The 26264-nt window shown below is 46.6% G+C and overlaps 1 protein-coding gene across 1 annotated transcript; it reads left to right on the plus strand.

Moving 5' to 3' along the window:
- Positions 1-258: 258 nt before the first annotated feature.
- Positions 259-19134, plus strand: TSPAN17 (tetraspanin 17). Its single transcript, XM_043980176.1, has 8 exons — positions 259-488; positions 2817-2867; positions 3031-3177; positions 6735-6905; positions 9626-9751; positions 14125-14172; positions 16287-16403; positions 18563-19134. Exons 1-8 carry the CDS (start codon positions 402-404, stop codon positions 18626-18628), a joined length of 813 nt encoding a protein of 270 aa, XP_043836111.1. The 5' UTR covers positions 259-401; the 3' UTR covers positions 18629-19134.
- The last annotated feature ends 7130 nt before the right edge of the window (positions 19135-26264 follow it).

Here is a 26264-nt window from a genome sequence, read left to right on the forward strand (position 1 = left end):
ACTTTAAGACTAGGTCTTTGTCCGAGGTGGGGGAGGATGGATAGGAGCCTGAAGCTGGGAGACTAGTTGGGAAGCACAGCAGTCCCGTGTGCACAGTTGCGTTAGCCTGAGCTACACAGTATTGCCGAGGGCCCGTAGGCGGGGGCTAGGAAGTACTGGGGGTCCCGGGCCAGCTGGTGCCGCTAGGTGTCCTGGGGGGGGGGGGAGGGAGGAAGAGGACGAGGAGGCCGGCTGGCGGGCGGAGCCGGGGGACGGGGGCGGGGCCTCGGTGTGGTCTCAGCCATGAAGCCGAGGCCGCCTGCCCAGGCCCGGGGCCGGTGCTAACCCAGGGCTGCTGCGGGCCACGGGCCCCGGCCCCGGGCGAGCCGCTCCCAGTGCGGCGGCCGCCCCGGCTGCTCACCATGCCGGCCAAGCAGCAGCGCTTCCAGGAGCCCGAGGTCGGCTGCTGCGGAAAATACTTCCTGTTCGGTTTCAACATTGTCTTCTGGGTGAGTGAGGTGGGGGTGAGGCCGGGGTGGGGTGGGTGTGTGTGTGTGGTGGGGGGACGATCTGGCTGCACCCCAGTCTAGGGGCTTCCTGGTGGGAGGCGGAGGCTTCCCCCCCCTCCCAAACCACCCTCCTCCATTCATTTCTTGGGCTTTCCGGGGAGAGTCGCCCTCACTCCTCTTTCTTGGGAAGAGGGGGGAGGGGAAGAGCTACACCCCACCCCCTTCTTTCCCTGGGGTTCTTGGGGAGCTGCCCTGCCCCCACCCCCTTGGCTTTCTTTCGTGGGGAAAGGGAGGGGAAAACAATACTGTAGAAAGGGTTCTGGGAGGGTCGCCTGTATTCTTGGCCAGTCACTCGTTGGCTAGACTTGCTGCTCTTCAGGCCTAGAGGGGCCCCCACGTTGAGTGGGGGGGCGGGGAGGGGGCAGGTACCGATGGTCTTCTGCAGGGGGCCCCATTTAAAGACCCAGCCTGCAGGCTACTCGAGGCCTGGGAAAGAAAGGTTTAAGTGTGTGTGGGAAGGTATTTCTTTGGAGGATCTTAGAGATTCACCCCAACCCCCAGTTTTCTCTCTAGGAAGAGAGTCACCCTTGTAGGACTTAAGGGGGATTTGAATGCTTGGCTTATCACCGAGGAACTTGAGTGAGTAGAGAGACAGAGTTGCAGAATCTGCCCTCACCTCCACATTTGGGGGTAAGGTGTGGCCCCTGTGCTGAGCAGGGCCTGTTTCTCCAGGCCAGTTGCTAGCTCTGGCCTGTTCTGTATACCGTATTCTTCCTACCACTAACCTCTCTCATTGTAATTTCCCCGGCTCCCCTAGCTTAGTTCTGCTTTTCCTTTAGCCTGATCCCAAGGACTCATGGGAGGGATCTCTGTAGCAATAGTGGCTGATGGTCAGAGAGTGGGCACAAAGGGTCTTATCCAGCCCTTTCATCTGGCTGAGAGCCATGGTATCAACTTAGGGCATAGGATTTATAACTGGAAAGGGACCTTAGAGAGATCATCCTACGATCCTTGATCCAACTCCTTCATTTTACTTGGGAAGTGCAGGGAGAGACAGGCCAGAGAGGACCTCAAGGCCTCATAGGCAGGCTGTAAATGACTGAGCACGAAATTCGAATCCAGGGTGTTTCACTCCTTATCCAGAAGGCTCTCCACATGGTGCTCTTAGAACCTCATAAGAGATCCTGAGCGGGAAATCGGCCCCTTTACTCTGGGCTAGCATATATTTATTACTCATTTCACAGCTGAGAAGTCTGATGAGGCTTCCCGATTTGGTCCCCCAGTTTCTGCCAAGTCATCTGTGATTCCTGTTTCCTTGCCCCTCAACGTCAGACAAAGCACTAAGTTCTCTCATCTCTCCCTCCTTCTGCATTCTCTTATCCCCTTTCCAGGGGACCATTGCATTGACTCCTTAGCTACGCTGCGCGGCCCCCCCCCCCCTCCCGACAGTTTGACCACTCTCAGTTACTGCTTTGTGTTGCTAGTTGAAATCGTCCTTTCTGAACAGGTTGTTCATGCCCTTGAATGGCTCCAAAGCAGTATGCAAATATGTATAGTTAATGGTAATCCGGTTAGCTAATTTCCATAGCACTCTTTAAGGTTTTTTATACTTTCCTGGAAACTCTGTGAGGTACGTAGTGCCAGTGTTATCACTCCCATTTTAACAGATTTTAGAGAGGCAATGTAGGATGGTAGGAAGGAGGATTTGCTGGACTTGATGATGAGACACCTGGGTTTAAATCCCATATCTGACACTTAATAGTTCTGTGACTTTGGGCAAGTCACTTAGCTTCTGAGATAGATGAGGACTTCCGTAGAATTGATATTACCCTCACAGGGTTGTTTTGAGAAAAGTGCTTTGAAAATCATAAAGTACTTTTTTTGTTTGTTTGTTTGTTTTTCATAAAGTACTTTATGAGAGTGAATTATTTATCTTGTTATCATTTTTTCTTTTTATTATAATATAAATATTATTGTTCGAGATGAAACTGAAACTCAGAAAAGAGAAGTTTCTGCCCGAGGTTACAAAGTTAGTGTTAAAACTGGGGGCACAAACAACTGAACTAATGAGGAGGGGCTTTTCTATCTCACTCACCCTGGAGGCCCAGGTGTCAGGAGAGCAGAGGTTTCTGGGGACCAGGTAGCCCCCGGGGACAATGTGGCTCTTTTAGCCACATGTTCCCCAAGTTGGGGTTAAGGGTGTCTGGGGCAGGCAGGAATTATCACTGGACTAGAGGGCATATTAGGGATAGAGTGTGGAGCCTTTGCTGCCCACACCTTCCAGCTCCAAGCAGGCATACCCTGAATTCCCTCTTCTTTCTTCTCTAGCTGCTGGGGGCTGTGCTGCTGATTATAGGCCTGTGGGCCTGGGGAGAGAAGGTAAGCACTCATGGTGAGGCAACAAGGGAGGCAAGAAAGGGTCTGAGCCCTGGGGTGATGGGGGGGTTTGAGCAAAGGTGAGGCGGCCTGTATATGCCATTGGGGTAGAGGTGGGCCTGTTTCTGTGATTCTCAGCCTTCGTTCCTCCGTGTCCTGTGTTCAGGGTGTCCTTTCCAACATCTCCTCGCTCACCCACCTGAGTGGCCTGGATCCCGTGTGGTTCTTCGTGGTAGTTGGAGGTATCATGTCCTTGTTGGGCTTTGCAGGCTGCATCGGAGCCCTTCGGGAAAACACCTTCTTACTCAAGTTTGTAAGTGTGAGGGCTTATTCCCCTCTCTCCTGGGGGGTGGGGGTGCAGTTATTTATTTAAGGATTGTAAGCCTCTGTCCTGGGAGGAGGGGTCACCTATTTTTTAAGTGGATGAGGAAAAAAATAAGGGCCAGTGACCCATGCTGGACTCCCTCCAGAAGCTAAGCTTGGAACAATTTGAGAAATAACTTTAAAGGGAGAATATAATTAGAAATAAATATAAAAGGAAACTTTCCCTTGCCAGATTAGGCTGTCCTTAGACTTCCTAAATTGTGTCTCACTCCAGTTGTCCAGGCCAAGCTTGGCCTGGAATTCTTTCTGTGCTGGGAGCCCTAACCCAGGGTGTCCAGCTGCCTGGAGGAGAGACAATGTGATGCATGGTCATAAAAAAAGATTGACCTTGGATGGAGAACTTGTCTCTGCCACTTAACTGCCTGTGCCTCAGTTTCCTCCTTATCTATAAAATGAAGGTGTGGGGCTCAGTGGCTTCCAAGGTCCCTTCTAGCTCCGGGTCTATGATCCTTTGATTCTAGCAAATAGCGGTACCTCCAGCCCCAGAATTCTCCCTTCCCCACCCCTCAGTTTGAGATTTGCTTACTGGGTGCCATGGGCTCAGGATTATTAGTCCATTCGGCTTCCAACTCATCAACAAGCCTTCCAATGGCAGTTCAACCTGCTTAAATACCTTAAGGATTCGGCTATCAATCAGTCAGCAAGTTGGGGTTTTTTTAACGCTCGTGTGCTAGGTGCTGTGCTAGATGCCAGGAATAAAATCTTGATAAATTGCTTTGGTCTTCAGTCCTTTAGAAAATCCATGATACAGGGGGCACAGTGGGGCCATGCCCTAGTAGAGGAGCTCTTCATGAGCTGCTGTGGCTCAAAATACTCATCACCTGGTGACCATCTTCCTGCTGATGAGCCTCCAGAGCACTCTTAGCTAGGCTGGTCTTTTTTTTTTTTTTAAGTAAGGCAATTGGGGTTAAGTGACTTGCCCAGGGTCACACAGCTAGTAAGTGTTAAGTGTCTGAGGCCGGATTTGAACTCAGGTACTCCTGAATCCAGGGCTGGTGCTCTATCCACTGCGCCATCTAGCTGCCCCTAGGCTGGTCTTTGGACTGTAGAATGTACAGGTCCATTGCTGGGCTATTCCCCACAGGCAGGACCTGTCAGAGCTGCTGCCGCCACTGCTTCATTCATTCATTCCATTCATTCATTTTTTGGTGGGGCAATGAGGGTTAAGTGACTTGCCCAGGGTCACACAGCTAGTAAGTGTCAAGTGTCTGAGGCTGGATTTGAACTCAGATACTCCTTGGCTCTGGAGTCGGAGAACCTGAGTTCAAATGTCTCCTGTGATACTTGCTTGTCCCCAGGCCTTGGTTTCCTCATCTGTAAATTGAGGTCCCTTCCAATCCTAGAAATGGGACCATGTGACTTTAGAGAAGTTGCTGACCCTTCCCTTTGCCCCCTTTTCCCAAGGGAAAGAAGAAAAAAAACAACACTCCCATTTTCATAACACTCTAAGACTTAATACTTTTCTTGCTTCAGCTCTCTGAGCAGGAGCTAATGGAGGCATTATCATAGCCAGTTCAGTCAACCAACAAAGGTTTATTAAATGTTTGCTATGTGCCAGGCACTGTCTTAGGCTGTGAGGATATAAGGATGAAAACCAAACTGTCTCTATCCTCAAGGAACTTACCTCAGGGGAGGCAACATGAACCTATATAGGCAGGTATGATATACTCCTGCAGAAGGAAATGGCAAAGCACTCCAGTATCTTTGCCAGGAAAGTCCCAAATGGGATCATGAAGAGTTGGACATGACCAACTGAGCAACAATAACACAATATGCAGACAAGATACAAGCTGATTTAGGGTGGGAAAGCAGGAGAGGCCTCATGTAAAAGGCAGCACCTGAGCTGTCTTGAGAGAGACTAAGAGGCTGAGGTGAGGAGGAAGCGAGCTTCAAGCATAGGGGACAGCCAGGGTAAAAGCATGGAGATGGGAAATGGAGGAATGGTAAAAAAAGTCAACAGGGCTGGGGGAAGCTAGGTGCTGCGGTGGATAGAGCAGCGGCCCTGGATTCAGGAGGACCTGAGTTCAAATCCGGCCTCAGACCCTTGACGCTTACTAGCTGTGTGACCCTGGGCAAGTCACTTAACCCCAATTGCCTCACCAAAAAAAAAAAAAAGCCAAGAGGGCTGGGCCATAGGGAGGGTAAATGGAATGGAAAGACATTTGTTAAATGCTTACTATGAGTGAAACCCCAGGCTAATCGCTGTGTATGAAAATGGAAAATTGAGACAGTCCTTCCTCTCAAGGAACTCACATTCTAATTGTGACATATAGCAGGGTTCATGTTCAGTTGGTGGCAGAGAGAAAGACTAAGTGGTACTTAGGCAGGGGAAGTAACAGGGCAGATGGCAAGGTCCAAAGGACGGAGAGATGGTGCCTTACCAAGAGGAGAGTGTGTCTGAAGGTTACAGGGTTAGAGTGGAGTAGAGCTCTGGATGGGGGTGGGGATAGGTTGGCATTGAGCTGATAGCAGGTATAGAAGGCTTGAAGGGCTTTCAACATAGGTGGTTATATTTGATCCTAAAGGCAATAGGGCGCTATTGGAGTTCATTGAACAGGAGGGTGACATGGTCAGACCTGTGTTTTAGGAATATCACTGGCTTTCATAGCCTTAAAATAGAAAACAACATCTCCCTGTGAAAGGAGCCAGAGGCTGGCTCATCCATCACTGAGTACCCTTTTGCTGTCACTGAAAGTAATCCCTTACCCTCAGTACCTGTTTGCTAATGACTCTTGATCTCTAGCCTAGGGCCAGGGCCGTTTTGTTGGCAGGAGATAGTTTGTGGAAATTAAGGAGGAACTAGGGAGTAAAATCTTTGGTCCTTAGAGCTAGCTGTAGAAGGTCTGGAGCAGGGCGGGGTGGAGGGGTGGGGGTGGGGGGGTCGAGCAGCTAGGTTGGTGGTGCAGTGGATAAAGCGGCCCTGGATTTAGGAGGGCCTGAGTTCAAATTCATCCTCAGATACTTGACACTAGCTGTGTGACCCTGGGCAAGTCACTTAACCCTCATTGCCCCACCCAAAAAAACCCACTAAAAAAATAAAAGGTCTTTTGGGTCATCTAGTCCCTAGATTCTTAAACTGTGGCTCATGACCCCATATGGGGTTTCGTAGCTCAAAGTAGGGATCTTGAAAAATTTGGCAACAGTAAAAGGTTATGTATACCTATTTTATATACCTAGGGTTGTGTAAAAATTTCTCAGGCAAAAAGTGATCGCCTTGTTTTACAAATCAGGAAACTGAGTCCCAGAGATCAGAAATGATCACATCAAGTTAGTGGCAGATCCAGGACTAGAACTCAGGTTCCCTCATTTCCAATTTAGTGTTCTTTTCACCACAACCTGCCTTTGCCCTTGTCAGTTACCCGACATCATCTGGGTGGGTGCAGGGCTGGGGGCTGGGGGCTAGGGGCTGGGGGTAGGATTCAAGCTGAATTCTACCATCTTTCATTCATCCTGTGTCTGTCCCTTCCCCCACCCCTTCCCTTCCAGTTTTCAGTGTTCCTCGGCCTCATCTTCTTTCTGGAGCTGGCCACAGGAATCCTGGCCTTTGTCTTCAAGGACTGGATTAGAGACCAGCTCAATATATTCATTAACAACAACGTCAAGGCCTATCGGGATGATATTGACCTGCAAAACCTCATCGACTTTGCTCAGGAATATGTGAGTCATCAAAGTTTCAACTTCGTTCCTGGGGGTGCCCTTGATTTCTGTCCATCCTGGGTGGTAGGATCACGTGAGGGTGAGGAGGGAGGGTTCACTTTGAGAAGAGAATCCAGCATTTTTACCTCCTTACATAAGGCGAACCCTGGGAGCAATTCACAAATTTTTAGATTGGAGAGGAAAAAGTTTGGGTTTTTGTTCTTGTTTGTTTTTGTTTTTGTTGGAGATTAGTTTTGCAAATATTTTGCATTTTGTCAAATACAAAATAATGACTCAAGCCTCTGGTTTCTATAGTACTTTAAGGTTTGTGAAGTTTTTTCACCACAATGAGCCACTAAGTATCATCCCCATTTTACAAAGGAGGAAACTGCTCAAAAAAGTTAGCTCTGGGACTTTGCCCCTGGCTAGTAAATGTTAGAGCTCACTGGCCTGTACTTGGAAGAATCCATTTTTTTTTCCCTCCTTTTGAAAATTGGAACATTTGCTCGTCTCTAGTCCAATAGCACATCTTCTATTGCCCACGGTTTCCCAAAGATCACCGAGGGTGGCTCAGCCATCATGTATATCTGTCTGTTCTTTCAGTTCTGGGGATGTAGCCCATGTAGGCCAGAAATCCAAATCCTGCTCTCGGACTTGATCTTCTTAACCAGCTGTTCACTTCCCAAATCTGCCTTTCTCTTCTGAAGCCCTTGCCCCTTCCATAGGCAGCAGTGATAAAAACACCACCTAGGTCCCTAAGTTCTTTAGTTTCTTTCCTAGGCCTTTCAAATCCCTCATGATGCTTTCTGGGTGGTGTTTTTTTTGTTTTTTTGTTGTTTTTTTTTTTTTAGTGAGGCAATTGGGGTTGAGTGACTTGCCCAGGGTCACACAGCTAGTAAGTGTTAAGTGTCTGAGGCCGGATTTGAACTCAGGTACTCCTGACTCCAGGGCCGGTGCTCTATCCACTGCGCCATCTAGCTGCCCCTTGTTTTGTTTTTAAAAGCAGTATTGTTTATCCTTAGAATCACTAGCACTGTCAGGTTGGACAAAGTGTTGGAGGCCTTCTGTCACATCCCAAGTTTGTGGTCTGATAGACAACATGCCTCCCTATTTATTGCCCATGGTCATTGATAGATTCTCCTCAAGTGCCACCACTCATCTCCTTTTCCTGAGATCAGTACCCTTGTTTGGGTTCTCATCATTATAGCAACAGAAGTTGATAACTGCATTCCAATAAAATTAATTTCTGTAACCCTACAAATTTTGTTTTATTCACTTAAAACCATTATTTTGAGAATAAAAACATCATTATTATAAGCTTCAGTAGGTTGTCTAAGGGGACCAGGAAACACAAAAAAAGGTTAAGAACTCATGGTATGTAAAAGATTCCTTCTGCCCTTTTTTCCTTTTTTTTTTTTTTTTTTTTGGTGAGGCTTTACTTTCTTTAGTAAAGAGACTAACCTAAATTTTGTCTAGTTGACCCCTCACAGACACTGTAGTCTTTAGGTCACTGGAACACTTCCTCACCCTCCGTGTTACCATGATACTGGGTTACTTGGTTCCCCGTGGCTCTCAGCCACTAACTCTTACTACTGCCTGGAGTTTGCAGCTGTCCCTGGGGCTCCTCCTGAGTTTGGCGGGCACAGACCCAAGGTTTTCTCTCATTCTGCTTAGCCTGGTCTGATTCACAGATTTCTGTTCCTATCTTAAAAGCAACATAGTAGCTCCCCATGGCCATTGATTTCGAGAAGATCCTCTGAGGAAATGCAATCTCTAGCCACCACTGGCTTTTTTCTTTTTTTTGTCTCCTTGTTGATTAGACATCAGATGCTGCCTGCTTTTTTTCTCCCCCTGGTACCTCCTACTGCCCTCAGTCCTGACTGCTTATCAGTCCTTGCCCTTGTGAAGCCCAGAAGGGATCTGAGATCCTTCTCTGCTTAGATTTCTCCCAGTTAGTTCCCAGCTTCTTTTGGGGATGCTTGTCCCGCCTCCCTGGTAGAAACTGACTCATGTCTGGTGGGTGGTAGAGCAGTGGCTCTTAACCTAGGGTCCTGTGAACTTTAAAAAAAAATGTTAACTGTATTTCCCTTTGTGATCCTATGTATTTTATGAATTTAAAAACATTTTTCTGTGGAGGGGTCACAGGACAGGGAAAAAAGGTAAAGAGGATTCTGCCTTCTGACCTTAAGGTTCCCCCTGATCCATAATCAGTTCTTCCTAATTGGTGACCCTCGGAGCCCTTTCCTCCAGGCCTCATACCTTCCATTTTTTTCTAAACTACCCCTTCAGCCTTGGGCCTCCAGACACCATTTCCCTGCTGTCTCAAGGTGTCTGGTTCTAATACCTGATTCTCTCCTTTTCTTCTTCCCCACTTGGCTAAACTTTTCTGAGCCTGAGAATGTTTTTCTAGGATTTATTTACAATGTACCGAAGTATTATTTTCAAAAAGAAAAAATATACAAATTCATAGGTTTATAGGATTATGGATTTAAAGCAGAGCAGGAAGGGACCTCCTGGCCATCTCTGGCCCCAAGCCCTGTATTTTACAGATAAGAGAATCCAGCCCCTGAGGGGTAGGGACTTGCCCAAGGTCACATGAGGTATTAAATGACCCAGCTGGGATTTGATCCCAGGCCATATCAGGGCAAGGTCATTTGAAGGGTATATTAAAGCAATCCACCCTGTCTCAGCCTGGGTTGGAGGGGTGGGGAAACCTAAGCAGAATAACTCTCTCCCCTCAGTGGTCATGCTGCGGAGCCCGAGGGCCCAGTGACTGGAACCTCAACATCTATTTTAACTGCACTGACTGGAACCCCAGCCGTGAGCGCTGTGGGGTGCCCTTCTCCTGCTGTGTCAAGGATCCTGCGGTGAGCAGGGGCTGGGGGTGGGGTGGAGGGTGGGGCTCCAGCCTTGTGGGATGAGGCCTGAGAGAAGTGACCTCTCCACTCTGGCCTCCTTCCTGAGCTTTGCAAGCTTCAGCGCCCATCTGCCCAGAGCCCACCTTATTGCATGCTGTTCGATATAGATGGTCATCTCTCTTTGCTTATGGATTAGATACAGTGCCTGGTTGTCATTTTACCTTGGGGCTGGAGGCTCTAAGAAAGATAAACTCATTCCTTTTGGCCTTAGTTTGCAAAGCACCATTAGGTGGGCAAAGATCCTTCCACCTTCTCCCCCTCCTGCCCCAACCCAAATCAAACCAAAAAAAACCAAATTCGGTACATTCTGATAGGACAAAAAATGTTCTCATTATTATGCTCCATTCTTCTGCCCTTGTAGAACCCTAGAATGGTGGAACTAGAAGGAACCTTAGAACATGGAACATAAAGTCAGACCTTGAGGGGATCATAGGATGCAGAATGTCACAAGTGGAAGAGATCTTAGAATGTGAAACTGTCAGCGCTTGGGAAGGATCTTAGAACATAGAATGTCAAAGCTGGGGGGTGGGGAGAGGCTTTAATAGTTCACATTTCTGCAGCACTTTTGGTTTTACAATAGTCCTGTGAGGTGGGTACAAGTGCAGGTCCTGAGAGGAAACATCCATGACCTGCCTCATCACACAACTAGAAATGGCTGGAGCAGAGAATTGAATGTACATGCAGTGACTCAAAGACAGTGTTCTGTCGTCTGTTATTCTCAGCATTCTCTCAACCTCACCGATACTGGGAAATTCAGTGGCCTGGAGGCTGTGGGGTGTCTTCATGCCTATGGATGGACCTGCTGGGCTTTGAGGGGTCTCCAAGCTAAAGCCCTCAAGCTTCTTAGGATAGGACTTAGAATTGAGGGTCTGGCCTAGGGTGGATTGATCTAGAAGAATCAAGACAGCCTGGAGAAACTTGACGCTGATCTCAGAGCTGGAAGAGATCTCTAGGGTCCCTGGTGCCTCCCCCATCCCTGACAAGTGGTCTTCTAGCCTCTCCTTGAAGACCTTCCATAATAAGGGTTCTTCTTCCCCCACCCCCTACTAATGAGAAGGTTTTTCCTCAAATAGGGCCAAAACATCTCTGTTACTTGTAATCACTAGAGCTAATTCTGCCCTCCAGGACCAAGCAAAACAAATCCAATCCTCCCTCACGACTGACTCACATACTTAGGATCACATTATTTCAGGGTTGGGAGAGGACTTAGAGATCATTTAGCACAAATTCCCCATTTTACAGATGAGGCTAAAAAGGAAAGTTGCTTGTCCCAGGTCACTTTTTTTTTTTTGGCAGGACAATGAGGGTTAAGTGACTTGCCCAGGGTCATACAACTAGTACGTGTCAAGTGTCTGAGGCCGGATCCGAACTCAGGTCCTCCTGACTCCAGGGCCGGTGCTCCATCCACTGCGCCACCTCGCTGCCCCAGATATCCCCAATTCTTACAACCACCTTCAGGCGTCAGGGTTCCAGGCCTTTCCCCAGGCTCATCACATTTCCGAGGACTATATTCCAGCTTATCAGTGATCTTTCTGAAATCAAATGTCCAGAAGCAGACGTGTCCTGTCTAACTGCACCTGAGGAAGACAGGACTAAGTCTCCTTTGTTCTTAAGGCCTTCTGAGTGCCTAGCCCTAAAGGACATTCCAGAAATAGGTTGGGGGAACCAGGCTGTAGATTTGTAACCTAAACATCCTTTAGGCCAGTTCTTTTTCTTTTTAAATGTGCTTTTGCCCAGCTTGGCACACACACCTCTAGGTGCTGCTCCTGGTGAGGCTGAGGTGGGTGAATCACTCAGGTTGAGGAGTTCTGAGTTGCAATAGGATCAAAAACAATCTCATGCCCAAACTATCTTTCACCAATAAGGCAAGCCCCTGGGGAGTGGATCACTTTTAAAGCATAAGCATTTGATGCTATTTACACTAAATACAGGCAGATGCCATCTGGTATTCATTGGACTTCAAAGCACTAGGGAACAGTTAACCCCATGGGATTAAGAATGGTATAGTGGGGTTTTGCTGCTTAAGGATGAGTTTTGAATGTTTGTGGTGTTCACAGAGATAGTGTGGTATAGTAGGAAGAAGGGCAGCCCAGTGGAGCAGTGGATAGAGCACTGGCCCTGGAGTGAGGAAGACCTGAGTTCAAATCTAGCCTCAGATACTTCCTAGCTATGTGACCCTGGGCATATCACTTACTCCTGTTTGCTTCAGTTTCTTCATCTGTAAAATGGACTGGAGAAGGAGATGGCAGTGTCTTTAAAGTTCTTCAACACCCTAGCCTGTGTTTAAAGAGCTTGATGCCTCATTGAAAGATCTCCTTGAACAATTTCTACGATAACATCAGAAAGATAATGTTTTTTTAACAATTTGCTCCTTTTTATTTTTATTTTTTCAGTAAATACTCCTTTATTTAAAGTTTTGAGTTCAAAATTTTATCCCTCCTTCACTCCCTGAGGCATTAAACAAGCAGATATAGGTTATACATGTGCAATTACATAAACAACTCTTGAAAGACTTAGGAACTCAGATCAACAAGACCAACCACTATTCCAGTGAACTCATGATACAAACATGTTATCCACCTCCAAATAGATCTGGTAGACTCAGTGCAGATTGGAGCATACCTCCTTCCTTCTCTTTTTCCTTCCCTCCCTTCCCCTGGCCAATACGGGGGTGTATTTTGCTTGATTTACATATTTGGTTTTCTTGCCTTCGGTGGGTGGGGAGAGGTGGAAGGAAGAAAATTTGGAACTTAAAATTAAATCAAATTGAATTATAATTTTTTAAAAGAAAGGTCTCCTTTTGGTAATGATGACATTTATTTAGAAGATGGAGTAGTTCGGCATAACCAAAGTATTCACCTGTGCTTCCCAGGTCTGTGGGTTTTTTGATGTTTCTATTAAGAGTTCCAGAGGGGCAACTAGGTGGCACATTGGATAAAGCACCAGCCGTGGATTCAGGAGAGCCCAAGTTCAAATCTGGTCTCAAACATTTGACACACTTATAGCTGGGTAACCCTGGGCAAGTCACTTAACCCTCATTGCCCCACAAAAAACCCCCAAACAAACAAACAAAAAGAGTTCCTGAAACCTAGTAATAACTTTCTCTTTTTAAGAAATAAGTTTTATTCATATATTTTGTTTTTATATTATTTGTTTCCCAGTGTAGTTCTCCCCTTCTTCCCAGAGTCATAAAGTCAGAAGAAAGAAAGAACAAGTTCCATAGAACAAAAAAGCCTTTGTGTTTATTTTCAGCTCTGCTTTTGTTCTTTCCATTTACACATTGGTTGCAATCTTTGTATATTGTTTTCCTGTGGCTCTTCTAACTTCACTTTGCATCAGTTCATACTATACCATGCTTCTCTGTATCCATTGTGTCAGTGGCTTCTTAAAGTACAGAAATATTCCCATTACACTCATGCACCAGAACTTGTTTAAGCCTAATTACTAGATGGCCATCTACTATGTTTCCAGTCCTTTGCTACCCCAATAAGTATTGGTATAAATATTTCGGTGACCCAGGGCAGAAAGGGGCTTTTTTTTCATCACAGACTTCTATGTGGTATATACACCTTGTGGTGGACTTTGTGGTTCAAAGGCTATGGATGTTTAATTACTCTCAGATGGTTTTCCAGAATAGTTACACTAAGTTCAGGGCAACCAGCTGTTTCCTTGTGCTGAGTCCTGAGGGGAAGACAGAATAGACCGATCCTTGGGGTCTGCCTTTAGGAAACTAACAGCATTCTAGGAGTGAGAGGCCTGTAGGGTAGATTAGAGCTGGAAGGGACTCTTAGGGACTGTCCAGTCCAACATTTTTTATTTTCCAGATTAGGGAACTGAGGTCCAGAGAACATAAGTGACTTTTCATTCATTAGTGGCAGGACCTGGGGCCCCTGACTTGATAATAGCTTTTACTGACAGGCTGGGGATGGTATTGGGGGTGGGCGGTATTGTCTGTTGGTCTGAGCAAGATTGCGAGGCACAGTTGAAGCTCAGAAATAAGGAAAATGTTACCAACTCATTTTTGTATTTGTATCCCCAGCACCTAGCAAAGTGCCTGATACATAATAGGCACTTTAGTAAATCGATGTTTGGGGGCAGCTAGGTGGCACAGTGGTTAAAGCACCGGCCCTGGATTCAGGAGGACCTGAGTTAAAATCCCGCCTCAGCTGTGTGACCCTGGGCAAATCACTTAACCCTCATTGCCCTGCCAAGAAAAAAAGAAGGAAAAAAAAAGTAAATTGATGTTAATTGGTTGATTAGTTGATTGCTCGATTGAAGGACAGAGCAAGGATCCAGTTTCTAATAAGTCTGTTTTTCTTCAGGAGGATGTTCTCAATACCCAGTGTGGCTATGATGTCCGGCTCAAATTGGTAAGGGGGAAGTATGGGAGTAAGGACCAGTGGGAGTGGAGAGGGTAGCTGCTTACACCAGATGGTCAGTGGAAGGGTGCTACTCTGTAATCTCAGGGCTAGAAGGGATCTTAGAGGTTATTTAATATGACCTCCCACCACATGAAGGAATCGCTGCTTCCAGCATCCCTGACAATCCCAGCCTTCCTAATTTTTGTCCTGCCCCTGGACTTGGATGACTGGAAGAGAGAGTGAGACTGAAGACTTTGTGCAGTTCTGCCTCACTTAAATCATGTGCAAGTCAGGACATCTCCCTTGATGTCTTTGGTCCTCTTGGAAGAGGAAGGACAAACAAGCACACCCCTGCTCCCTTTAGTTAAATAGAACGAATCTGTCTACTCCTCCCTATAACCCTTCTGGTTTTTAAAGACATGTCACATCTCCCTCCTCCCACCTACCTCTTCAAGAGGAAACTGACTCAGGTTGAAGAAGAGATTTGCCAAAAGGAAGAGGCAGAGCTAGTAAGTGGCAGGGCCAAGATTTGAACCCATTTTTCTTCTAAACCCAACATTTTTCACTATACCACCTCTCTCCAGTGTGGAGATCCTGAGGACTATTGCTCTGAGACTCTCCACTCAGGAAAGGGCACTTTCATCTGGAGAGGAGATGATCAGGTGTTGGAAGTGGAGGTGGAGTGGGGTGGTTAGGGAAAGGCTCCAGGGGGAGATGGCATCTCAGTTGAAGGGACTAGAGATGGAGTGTGAGGGGAGAGAGAAGAGTGTTCTGAGCATGCATGAGATGGGAGAAGGAAAGACAGACCAGTAGTTTGCCTGGAATGTAGGCTTTGTGAAAGGGAAGGCTGAACCTGGAAGGTTGGAGTCAGATTATAGCAGACCTAGGGGCAGCTAGGTGGCGCAGTGGATAAAGCACCAGCCCTGGAGTCAGGAGTACCTGAGTTCAAATATGGCCTCGGACACTTAACACTTACTAGCTGTGTGATCCTGGGCAAGTCACTTAACCCCAATTGCCTCACTAAAAAACAAAAACGGGGCAGCTAGATGGTGCAGTGGATAGAGCACTGGCCTTGGAGTCAGGAGTACCTGAGTTCAAATCTGGCCTCAGACACCTAACACTTACTAGCTGTGTGACCCTGGGCAAGTCACTTAACCCCAATTGCCTCACTAAAAAAACAAAAACAAAAACAAAACCCAAACAAACAGATTATAGCAGACCTTGAGTGCCAGGAATTTATCTTTTGTTTGGAAGACAATAGGGAAGCCACTGAAATTTTTTTGTGCCACGTGCCTTGGTCAAAACAATGCAGAATGAGTTCACCTCTTCTCAACATTTATTAAGCTCTTGCCAGGAGTCTTCAGGGAATTTACCTTCTTTCTACTTGGGAGGAGGGGGGTGGAACAGTTTAGACCCAGATAAGGAGAGCCCAAATCTAAATGAAATGCTAACATAGGCTTTGGGGGTGGGGCAGTAACCCCTGGGGAAGTGAGCCTGGGCCTCCAGTGCCTTGGAGCCTTGGAGGTAGAAGAGCATTCCAGGCCTGTCATGTGGCACTGTGAAGTAAGCCAGTCTGGCCAGAGTTTACAAAGTGGCTGAGGGTGGGAGCCGGAATGTGACTCTGAGTCAGCCTCATCACCTGGCCCTTTTAGGGCTTGTCCTGGAGGACTCTCAGGTCCCTTGCAGTTCTGAATCCTGTGGTCTTAGCCGCTTTTCACTGAGGCAGGGCAATGGAAGAAAAGGAGCTCGCCTTTTGGTAGGCTGGAGCCAGGCTGTGAAGGGCTTTAAATAACAAAGCAGTATCAGGCGCGATAGGGAGCCATTGGGAAGCTTCCAGGAACATCACTGGAGCCCTGCTGTGAGGGACACTTTGAAGCTGCAGGGCTAGGAAGGCTGGTTGGGATTCCATTGCCGTTGTGTCCGCACAAATCAAAGTGCCTGTCTGAGCCTCGGTTTCTTCATCTGTAAAGTGGGGGTGATAATCCATGCCTGCCGAGTACAGTTTTGAGGAAGGTCCTTTATGGGCACCTTAGGAGTGAGTAGGGGAGCCATTAGAGGCAGATGCGAGTTGTTGGGGGCGATCGTCCATGGATGCGTGTTAATGGCTTGTGCTTGATTCAAAGGAACTGGAGCAACAGAGCTACATCCACACGAAAGGCTGTGTGGGCCAGTTTGAAAAGTGGCTCCAAGACAACCTTGTGGTGGTGGCCGGGGTCTTCGTGGGCATCGCCATGCTCCAGGTAATGCTTGGGGGCTCCCTTATTTATCTCCTGTGGTACCTCCTGGAATCCTAGGGTTTGGGGCTAACCCACTGGGGCTGGTGCAGCTCCACCAGCCATTCCTTGTGCTGGTTTCTGAGGCAGAGGACCCTGTCCTCAGGTGCCCGTAGGGCAGAGTAGAGTTGGAAGGTTCTCTCTGGTCTAACAATCTTATTTTCTACATGAAGAAGTTCAAGCTTAGAGAAGTTAAGGGGCTTCTCATTGATGTGGGCTGGAATTTGGGGTCCAATTGATGGTGAGTCGTCCCAAAAGAATTACGTGACTCAGTTTCCTAAGTTTTATTGCAATACTGTGAGTGACCACAGGGAGAGAACCAGAATAGTGGAAAGGTATCTCTCAAATAAGGAAAGGAAAGACAGTTATATTTATAGTATGGATAAATTGATTATCAGTCTCATTATAATAATTTCCACCTTGGGGAGGTACAGGGGAGGGCTTGTCCTTCTCATTATATTAATATTCTCCACCTAGGGGTGTTACAAGGGAGGGCTTATCCTAATTTGGAATTCCTGGGGGTCCTAAGCCAACCCCCGAGGTGGGTACCTTTTTCTGTGGAGGTGTGTTTTGGGGGTTTACACATCATAAGGTGAATCTGGGGACAAATTTGGCCTTTTCTGCGCATGTCTCTTTCTGATTCCCATAGCTAGTTTCAAAATATAATCATTTTTCATTAGAATTTCTATAGGTTGTCTTTTTCCTTTATTGTTATTTTGAACTGACCCATTCTGGTCCGTTATAGATGTTGATCACTATGGGTATGAGAACCTAACATAAGTTATCCATTAACTGGGATCTGACTCCCTTTTAGAGCGAATATCTGTACTAGAGCTTGGGTCTTAGATTTTTCTATTAACCCTTTTTTGCCTCCTACATCATCATTAATTAGTGGCAGACCCTGGGCCCCCAATGACAAATCCAGCACAATTTCTATCTGCTACTCTTCTTCCTACAATGTAGTATGTGGGAAGAGCACTGGACTTTGAGTCTGGGCCTCAGGTTCAGATCCTGTTTCTGTCACTCATTACCTGCATGACCTGCTGGGGCAAGTCACTTAACATCTCCAGGCCTCAGTTTCTTCCTCTGTTGAGGATGGGTGTTGTGTCAGCTGGCCTCTGCCATCCTTTGAATGGCAAGAAAGTGACTCCAGGAGACCAGGAAGGTTATGCATGATCAGGACAGTGAGAGAAGAACAGAGAAAATGCTTCTTAGCACTCTGAAGGCTGAAGGGCTTCCTCTCTGCTCTGGGGGGTTCTGGGGCTGGGAGGGCAGGGGAAGGGCTGGGTCAGGGAAGAGTACCCAGAGGGGATGGCACCTGAGCCGGGCTAGGGTGGGGGAGGAGGGGAGCTGGGGCCGTTACAGGCAGATGGGAGCTGCGGAGCACAACGAAGAGTTAGTGGGAGGGCATTCAGGGAACGTTTAGTTGTCCAGTTTGGCTGGGGCGCCTCCTGTGAGGGGGAGTATCGGGACACAAGTCTGGCAAGTAATTTGGAGTCAGATTGTGGAGGGGTTTTAATGTCATACTAAGGAGTTAAGATTACATTCCATAATTAATAAGAGCGGTCCCTGTTTTTTAGTGATTATAGCATGATGGATTGGGAGAAGCCCTGATTGGGGCTGAGGTTTGACTCCCAGCTTGGTCCTTTACTAGCTCAGTGACTTTGACCTCTCAGGGTCATTTTCATCACCTAGCAAATTTAGGGCTTGGACTGGAGGGTCCCTTTGGTCCTATCTCACTTTCAGGGTCACAGAACTCTCCTGATAACACTGAGGTAGAGTAATGTGTGAACTAATACCCCCATTTTACAGGTCAGGAAACTGACCTGCCGAGAGCTAAGTGATTTACCCAAGGTCACGAAGCTTGTGAAGGACTGAACTGGGAGTCAGATTCAGGTTTTCCAGTTTTCGAGCTGGGGCTCTTCCCTGGTCACTGAAGGTGAGGAGAGGTGGGACTCCCTGGCCCCAGCAGCATGGACTAGACTTGGGGGAGACCTATTAGAAAGCTGTTGCAGTCGGGTGGGCTGATTGTGCTGGGAGCCATGGAGAGGGAAAATGGGATTAGGGTGGAACGGGGCCTCCCCAGCTGCCTGTGCTTTGACCCTTTGGCTCTCTTCATTTTCCAGATCTTTGGCATTTGTCTGGCCCAGAATCTCGTGAGTGACATCAATGCAGTGAAAGCCAATTGGTGAGGGCAGAGAGGGTCACTCTGAGCCAGCAGCATCCAAGCCTCAGAGGGTGGGCGGCCCTGGCCAGGGCCACAGTCGGCTGTGCGGATGAACTCCGGGGGTGACTTTAGCAGGCCCACCTTGAGGGGCCCCCACTCAGCAGCACGCTCAATGGCCCTGGCACCCCTGAGCTGTTGCCATGGGTGGGGCCGCAGGGAGGGTATTTATATTTAGGTGACAGAGGACTGTACAGAGTGGGGGTGGGGCATGTGTCCATGCTGGGGCAATGTCAGGGGCGCAGCTGCTTATTCCCTTCCCTGGGCACAGCTGTGAAGTCCAAAGATGATAAGGACTTCTGGGGTGGCTGGTTGTCATGGAAACAGCTCCATGTAATGAGGGGTAGGGGGGAGAATAAAAGGTTCTAAATTGGGTACTTGTTCCGTGGCATCCTGAGAAAGGGAACTGTGTCATTTCCTGATGCTACCCAGGCCGTGGGGTGAGGGGGGAGGGTGTGCGCTGGGGAAGGCTGGGCTGGGGAGGGGTTCTGCTGTTGCCCCCCCATCCCTGTGGAGACTAATAAACAGTCCTCACCCTCACTCGCTTGCTGTGTGCCTTCTGCCTGTTACTGGGCCACACTGGGAGACTGCATGAATCCTGACCTTTCCCACTGTGGGAAGCAGGAAGGAGACAAGAGGCCTCTTTGGTTCTTCCTCACATCAGAGGACATAGAGCAGGAAGACAGGAAGGAGGTGGAAAGAAAACTGGGCTTGAAGTCAAAAGACCCGAGTTTGAATCCTGTCAACTTAATAAGCTATGGGACCATGAGCAAAATAAAGACCAAATGAAATAATGGGCGTACAGCTCTCTCTGAAATTCCCGATGGGAATTACAAATGAGGGAATAGAGGCCCAGAAAAGGAAGTGACTTCTTGAGTTGTGTTGGCTGAAGACTTACTTCCAAGGTCTCACTGGTAGCAGTGCCTAGATTTGAACACAAACCCTCTGACTCCAGGGCCAGTGTACTTTGTACTACACCACACTGGCTCTTTTGGCCCAGTTTAATTAGTAGTAAGCATTTATTAAGCACCAATTTGTACTGGACATAGAGATACCAATGTGAGACCTTGAGAAACTTCTGTTCAGATAGAAGACAACCAACCATGTAGGAAAGTAGGATGAGAGCTTTGGTTTAGGGAATACCATGGTGGTGAGTGGGGCCCTAGGGCACTTGTCACCCCCTTTTCCAGTGGCATTGGTCATATTGATTTGATTATTGTTCCCTGAGCCAGAGGTGAAGCGTGGGGCAAGTGGTAAGACCTGAGTGCTGACTAGCAGTGGAGGTCTGCTGGGAGGCAGATCTGAGGGGGAAGGACTTTAGGAGTCTCGAGCCTACAAATATTTTAGGGCAAAGCCTTCCTCAGCCATTTATTCACAGATTTCACATTGGGAATGACCCTGGTGTTTAAGTCTAGGTACCTTAAGTGGGCTGTCGGGGTTATCTTGACCTTTGTCTTGCCACTAGACCAGCTCCTTTGGTGGAGTCCCAAACAAGTCGAGAACAAGCTAAGACATCCTGATGGCATTGGTCCTCTTTGAGAAGGATGACCAGGTGCCTCCAGGGGGTTTACAGGGATCCATATACTCGGATGGGAAGAAATTACATCTTGATTTTTACTAACTTTAACCGAAACTTAGCATTTCCTTTGATTATGAATCAAAACAAAACATTCTGAGAAGGGGCTTCACCAAAGGGGGGTCTATGACACAAAAAAAGTCAAGAAACCTTCCTATAGTCTGACTTCTCTTAGAGTACAAGAATTCCTTCTATAGCACCCTTTACAGACTATTGGCTTGGCTCGAACACTTCCAGTGATGGGGTCCATTCAATTTTCAGGTGATAATAAAAATAACACATGTCCCTTTTAAGGTTCATTAAGTACTCTATAGCCATTATTTCTACTCGGTCCTGAAGAAATAGGCCAAAAGAGGTTTCTCAGTTTTCCCCAGTGCTTCCTATCTGCTTTGTTTGAGGGCTTGATTGGTCTTCCTTTTGACCCTTTTTGTTCCTAAGGCAAGACTTCAAGAGTGGTGTGTGTGTGGGGGGGGGGGGTCCTAGGTGCAGCCTAGCAACTACTGTTGCTATCAAATTGGGTTCCCGAACAATTTCCCAGTTCTCTTTCCTTCAGCTCTGGAGTACTAGGGTCTCAGCTTCCACACTCCCTTCCCCTTTGAAGAGCCCAGTCGTCTTACACAGGGCAGAGGATCATTTTTCAAGGGTGCTGTTTCCCCATGGTTTCTGGGGATTTTTTTATATTCAAAGATTTTTTAAACTCCTGGGAGGAAGCTCTGATCTTGGTATTAGGAGGTGTGGACCACCTCCACTTTTAATTTGCCGTTCTACTCTGCCTCTCTCTGGGTCTCGGTTTTCCCATCTATCAAATCGTGGACTAGACTAGATCTAGAAATTCTAGACATTTCTAAGGGACCACCAGGTTTTGTGAGGTCCGAAGGGAAAAGGTCACTTTTACCCACTAGGGGCATCAGGCAAGACTTCTGGAGCAAGTGGTATTTTAGTATTTTGAATCGGGTTTTAAAGGACAGGTAGGAATTCATTAGGTGAAGAGGAGGGAGGAAGACATTGTTGGCATTGAAAAGTGTAAGCATGTCAAGAGGACCTAAATTGAAACCTTGCCTCAGATATTTCCTAGTTGTGTGACCCTGAGCAAGTCATTTAACCCTGATTGCCTCCAAAAAAGGAAAGTAAGCAAAGAAGCAGAGAAAAGAAAGGTAGTGGAGGAAGAGGGTAGCAGAGCATTATGGAGGGGGTAATATATGAAAAAGGCAAGGAGTCAGGATGGTGACCAATTGTGGAAGGCCTCAAATGCTAGGCAAATCACTTTTCCCTTTGTTCAGTGGGCAATAGGGAGCGCTTGATGATTTTTGAGCAGAGGAATGACATGAATAACTAGATCTAGGCATAAAGTTTGTTCTATCTCCATTTCAACAGAGTTCTTCACAATCAGCCGAGGCAAGAAGACAAATCATTAAAACCATCAACTGAAAAACTACGCTCACATTCTAACAGGAGGGGGCAGGGGACAACATACAACTATGTACAAATAAGATAATCAACATGGGGAAGGCACTAGAATTGAGGGGGAATCAGGAAAAGCTTGTAGAAGGTGGGATTTTATCTGGGACTTGAAAGAAGCCAGGAGGTGATCAGGGGAGAGCGTTTTGGACAGCAGTGGGGAGGAGAACAGTGTCACTGGATGGGTGAAAGGAATGGAAAGATGGAGTGGGGATAAGTTAGGGAGAGCTTTGTTTGATCCTGTAGATGATAGGGAGTCTACTGGAGTTTGTTGAGGGGTGTGTCTGTGTAGAGAAAGATGGACTGGAGTAGCGATAGACTTGTGATAGGGAGGCCAACCAAAAGGCCATTGCAATAGTCCAAGCATCATGTGATGAGGTCACACAGGTGATGGCAGTGTCAGAGAGAAGGGGGCATTTGAGAGAGGTTATGAAGGTAAGATCAATAGGACTTGGGAACTGACTGCATATGAGGGGTGAGAGAAAGTGGGGAATTATGGATGACCCTTAGGTTGTGAGTCTGGGTGATTGGAGGATGGAGGCATAGACAGTAATAGGTTTGGAAGGTTTTTTGCGGGGGGTGGGGAGTGAGGGTTAAATGACTTGCCATGGGTCACACAGCTAGTAAGTGTCAAGTGTCATGTCCCCCTGAATCCAGGGCTGGTGCTTTATCCACTTCAACACCTAGCTGCCCCAACAATAATAGGTTTGGAAGAGGAGAGGGTTTGGGGGAAAGATCATAAGTTCGATTTTAGACATGTTGAGTTTAAGATGTCCATGAGCCATCCACTTTGAGGTATCCAATAGACATCTCCAAATGGAGATGAGAGACTGGAGGTCAGCAGAAAGGTTAGGGTTTAAGTAGATTTGAGAGGCATCAGTGTAGAGATGATTGAATCTGTGGGAGCTGATGAGATCCCTAAATGAACAAGTAAGTATGGAGGGAGAAGAGAAGACCATCATGCCCTCTTGCCAGGGTTACTGCAATGGCCTCCTATTTGGCCTCTACCTCAAGCATATGCCAACTTCAAATCCATCCTCCCTATGGCTACCAAGATAATTTCCCTAAAGTGCCAGTCTGATTATGTCATTCCCTTCCCACCTCCCACTCTTGACACCACATACCACTTGACAGTCTCCAGTGGCTTCCTTTTGTTTCTAGGATCATATATAAACTGGTGTGGCTTTTAAAATTTTGAATTCTTCACAGCCTTCACTACCCCTTCCTACCTTCCCAGTCTTACACATCCCCCCATTCAACCTGTGATTCAGCCATACTGCCCACTTGCTGTTCCATATATACAACATTCCATCTCCTGTCTCTAGAACTTTATACTGACTGCTCCCTGCACCTGGAATGACCTCTCAGCTCCCCTCTGCCTACTGGAATCCTTGGTTTTCAAGGCTCACAAGGCTCAGGTCAAGCACCACCTTCTACATGAAGCCTCCCTGATCCCCTCTGGCTTCTAATGCTCCATTTTCCCCCCAAGCCCCACCCAAATCCACTTTGTATTCATTTTGTATATATACACTTTTACTTAACTCTGTATGTGTTGTCTCCCCCATTGCAGTGTAAGCTCTTAGAAGGCAAGAAATGTTTAACTTTTGAATTTGTATCCCCAGAGCTTAGCGCAAGGCCTGGCCTAATGAATTGACATTTTATAGTATTCTAGAATCTTTTTTTTTTCTTTTTCTTTTTCTTTTTTTTTTTGGTGAGGCAGTTGGGCTTAAGTGACTTGCCCAGGGTCACACAGCTAGTAAATATCAAGTATCTGAGGTCAAATTTGAACTCAGGTCCTCCTGACTCCAGGGCTGGTGCTCTATCCACTGCGCCACCTAGCTGCCCCTAGAACCTTTCTTGTATTAAATCTTGGTTTGGGCCTTTCTCTGATTAATGAGGGAGCAGCTAGATGGTGCAGTGGATAGAGCACTGGGCCTGGAGTCAGGAAGACCTGAGTTCAAATCCAGTCTCAGACACTTACCAGCTGTACGACCCTGGGGAAGTCACTTATCCCTGTTTGCCTCAGTTTCCTCATCAGTAAAATGAGCTGGAGAAGGAAGTGGCAAATCACTCCATTATCTTTGCCAAGAAAACTCTAAATGGGGTCACAAAGAGTTGGACACGACTAAACAACCTATTAATAAGACAAACTCAGAAAATAAAGTTAAAGGGATGTTTTTTTAAAGCACACCAAGGAAACCAGTGTGGTTGGGGCTGTTTCCACTCCCCCATTTGAATTGCCCACTGCTTTTTTTTTTTTTAAGTGAGGCAATTGAGGTTAAGTGACTTGCCCAGGGTCACACAGCTAAGTAAGTGTTAAGTGTCTGAGGCTGGATTTGAACTCAGGTCCTTCTGAATCCAGGGCTGGTGCTCTATCCACTGTGCCATCTAGCTGCCCTGCCCACTGCTTTTTATAGACAGAAGTAAACATCTTCCATATAAGGGCAAAAGTCTCTTTGATTGGTACACATCATGAGGAGATGGATCAGTTTGTCCCTCATTACAACAACATAGGGAGATGGACTTAGTGAGCATGTGTGTAGTCATCTCATACAGGCTAGGGCCACTACCCAAGGTCTAAAGGTCATCCGGACCCACTCTGCACCAGTGGCTGACTTTGTACAATAATCCCCACTTTGGTGCTAACCACAATGGGACCTATATCACTCTTCTATCCTCAACTGCATCATGCTAACCTCCGACGCTTGTAATTTGGGATTTGGCTTGGGATTCGGTTCTTTGTACCAAGGGAGATATTATAAACACAAGCAACACACATTTCCCATGAGGACACACAAGAGAGAACCCACAAACAAATAACTCTCAGCCAAGAGAGATTTGGGAGGAAACCAAGTGGAGCGTCCCTGATCTAGAAGAGTATAAACCCCTCCCATCTCTCCCAGAAGAAATCTGGAGTCGGCCCCTTTTGTAAGACTGAGGCTCTGAGTACTCTGACCTCAGGATTAAGGTCCTCCACTGTGCATGTGGTTTCATTAGCAAATACTTGCAAAAATGCATTCATTTCATTCAAGAGCGCCAGACTGTGACCTGTCCATACATAGGTAATAGTATGGAAAAGGTGCATTTGGTCTCACTAAAGGGGGAAGTGTGGCAGAAACTTGGATGGCTGCATGCTTGCTTCACAAGTGTGTGCTAGGGGCAGGGGAAGTGTCTGCTAAAAGGCACTCGCCCAAACCCACACCTGCCTGCCCAATTTGAGGGGAGTCAGTAATACGCTTTTTTGTTACACAGGAAATAAAATCCTTTTGAGGCTATTCTTTAAAAAAAATCACTCCTGTATGCCAGGTCTCCTAGCTTAAGAAAAATTCCCAGAAAGCTCTTTCCATCCCGAATGGTCACATTTCATTCCAGGGATAGGGTATAATTACATCCCTTTTATAATCCCATTTCCTGACCTTGTGTCCCATTTTGCTCATAACACAGAATATTGGTGGCCCAATAATATGTTGAAAGCTTGGGGGGAAGGAAGGGGTAGGTTGAGAACTGTGAAAAATTAGTGATCTTTTCCTAATTAAAAGTGAATGAGTGTTAAAGCGCTGGCCCTGGATTCAGGAGTACCTGAGTTCAAATCCAGCCTCAGACACTTAACACTTACTAGCTGTGTGACCCTGGGCAAGTCACTTAACCCCCATTGCCCCACAAAAAACAAACAAACAAAACAAAACAAAAAAAGTGAATGAGTGGCAGTTGGGTATACAAATCTGTCTTACCCTACAGGAAAGTAGTATGGGGAGGGGATAAAAGAATGAGGTAGGTGATAGAAGGGAGCACAGGTTGGGGGAGGTAAAAGAAAGAAACAAAACACTTTTAAGGATGGACAGAGTAAAAGGAAAGAGAGAGTGGAATGGGGAAAAATAGGATGGAGGAAAATACATAGTAATCATAACTGTAAAAAAAAAATTTACAGTTAAGTTTCTCTGTCCACTCAGAGAACTGAGTCAAATTTATAAAAATAAGAGCCATTACTCAACTGATAAATGGTCAAAGGAGAACATGCAGTTTTCAGGCCAAGCAATTAAAGCTATCTCTAGTCATGAAAAAAATGCTCAAAATCACTATTGATTAAAGAAATGTAAATTAAAATGCCTCTGAGCTACCACTCCATGCCTATCAAATTGGCTAATAAGACAGAAAATGACAAATGTTGGAGTGGATGTGGGAATATTGAGACACTAATGCATTGTTGGTGAAGTAGTATACTGATTCAATCATTCTATAGAGCAATTTGGAACTATGCCCAAAGGGCTATAAAACCATGTATACCCTTTGACCAAGCAATACCACTACTAGGTCTGTATCCCAAAGAGATAAAACAACAAAAAAGGAACAGGATCTATTTGTACACAAATGTTTATAGCAGCTCTTTTACTGGTGGCAAAGAATTGGAAATTGAGGGGATGGCCATCAATAGGGGAATGTCTGAACAAGTTGTATATGATTGTGATGGAATATTATTGTGCTATAAGAAATGATGAACAGGATATTCTCAGAAAAACAGAAAGATTTACACGAACTGGTGCAAAGTGAAATGAGCAGAATGAGGAGAACA

Source organism: Dromiciops gliroides, chromosome 2 (genome assembly GCF_019393635.1).
Source record: "Dromiciops gliroides isolate mDroGli1 chromosome 2, mDroGli1.pri, whole genome shotgun sequence".
NCBI lineage: Eukaryota > Metazoa > Chordata > Mammalia > Microbiotheria > Microbiotheriidae > Dromiciops > Dromiciops gliroides.

Excerpts from the sequence above, each read along its gene's own strand:
- TSPAN17 (XM_043980176.1), top strand. The coding sequence starts at position 402 with ATGCCGGCCAAGCAGCAGCGCTTCCAGGAGCCCGAGGTCGGCTGCTGC. Across the intron at positions 2,868-3,030 it reads TGTGGGCCTGGGGAGAGAAG|GGTGTCCTTTCCAACATCTC; the intron begins GTAAGCACTCAT and ends TCCTGTGTTCAG. Across the intron at positions 16,404-18,562 it reads TGGGCATCGCCATGCTCCAG|ATCTTTGGCATTTGTCTGGC; the intron begins GTAATGCTTGGG and ends TTCATTTTCCAG.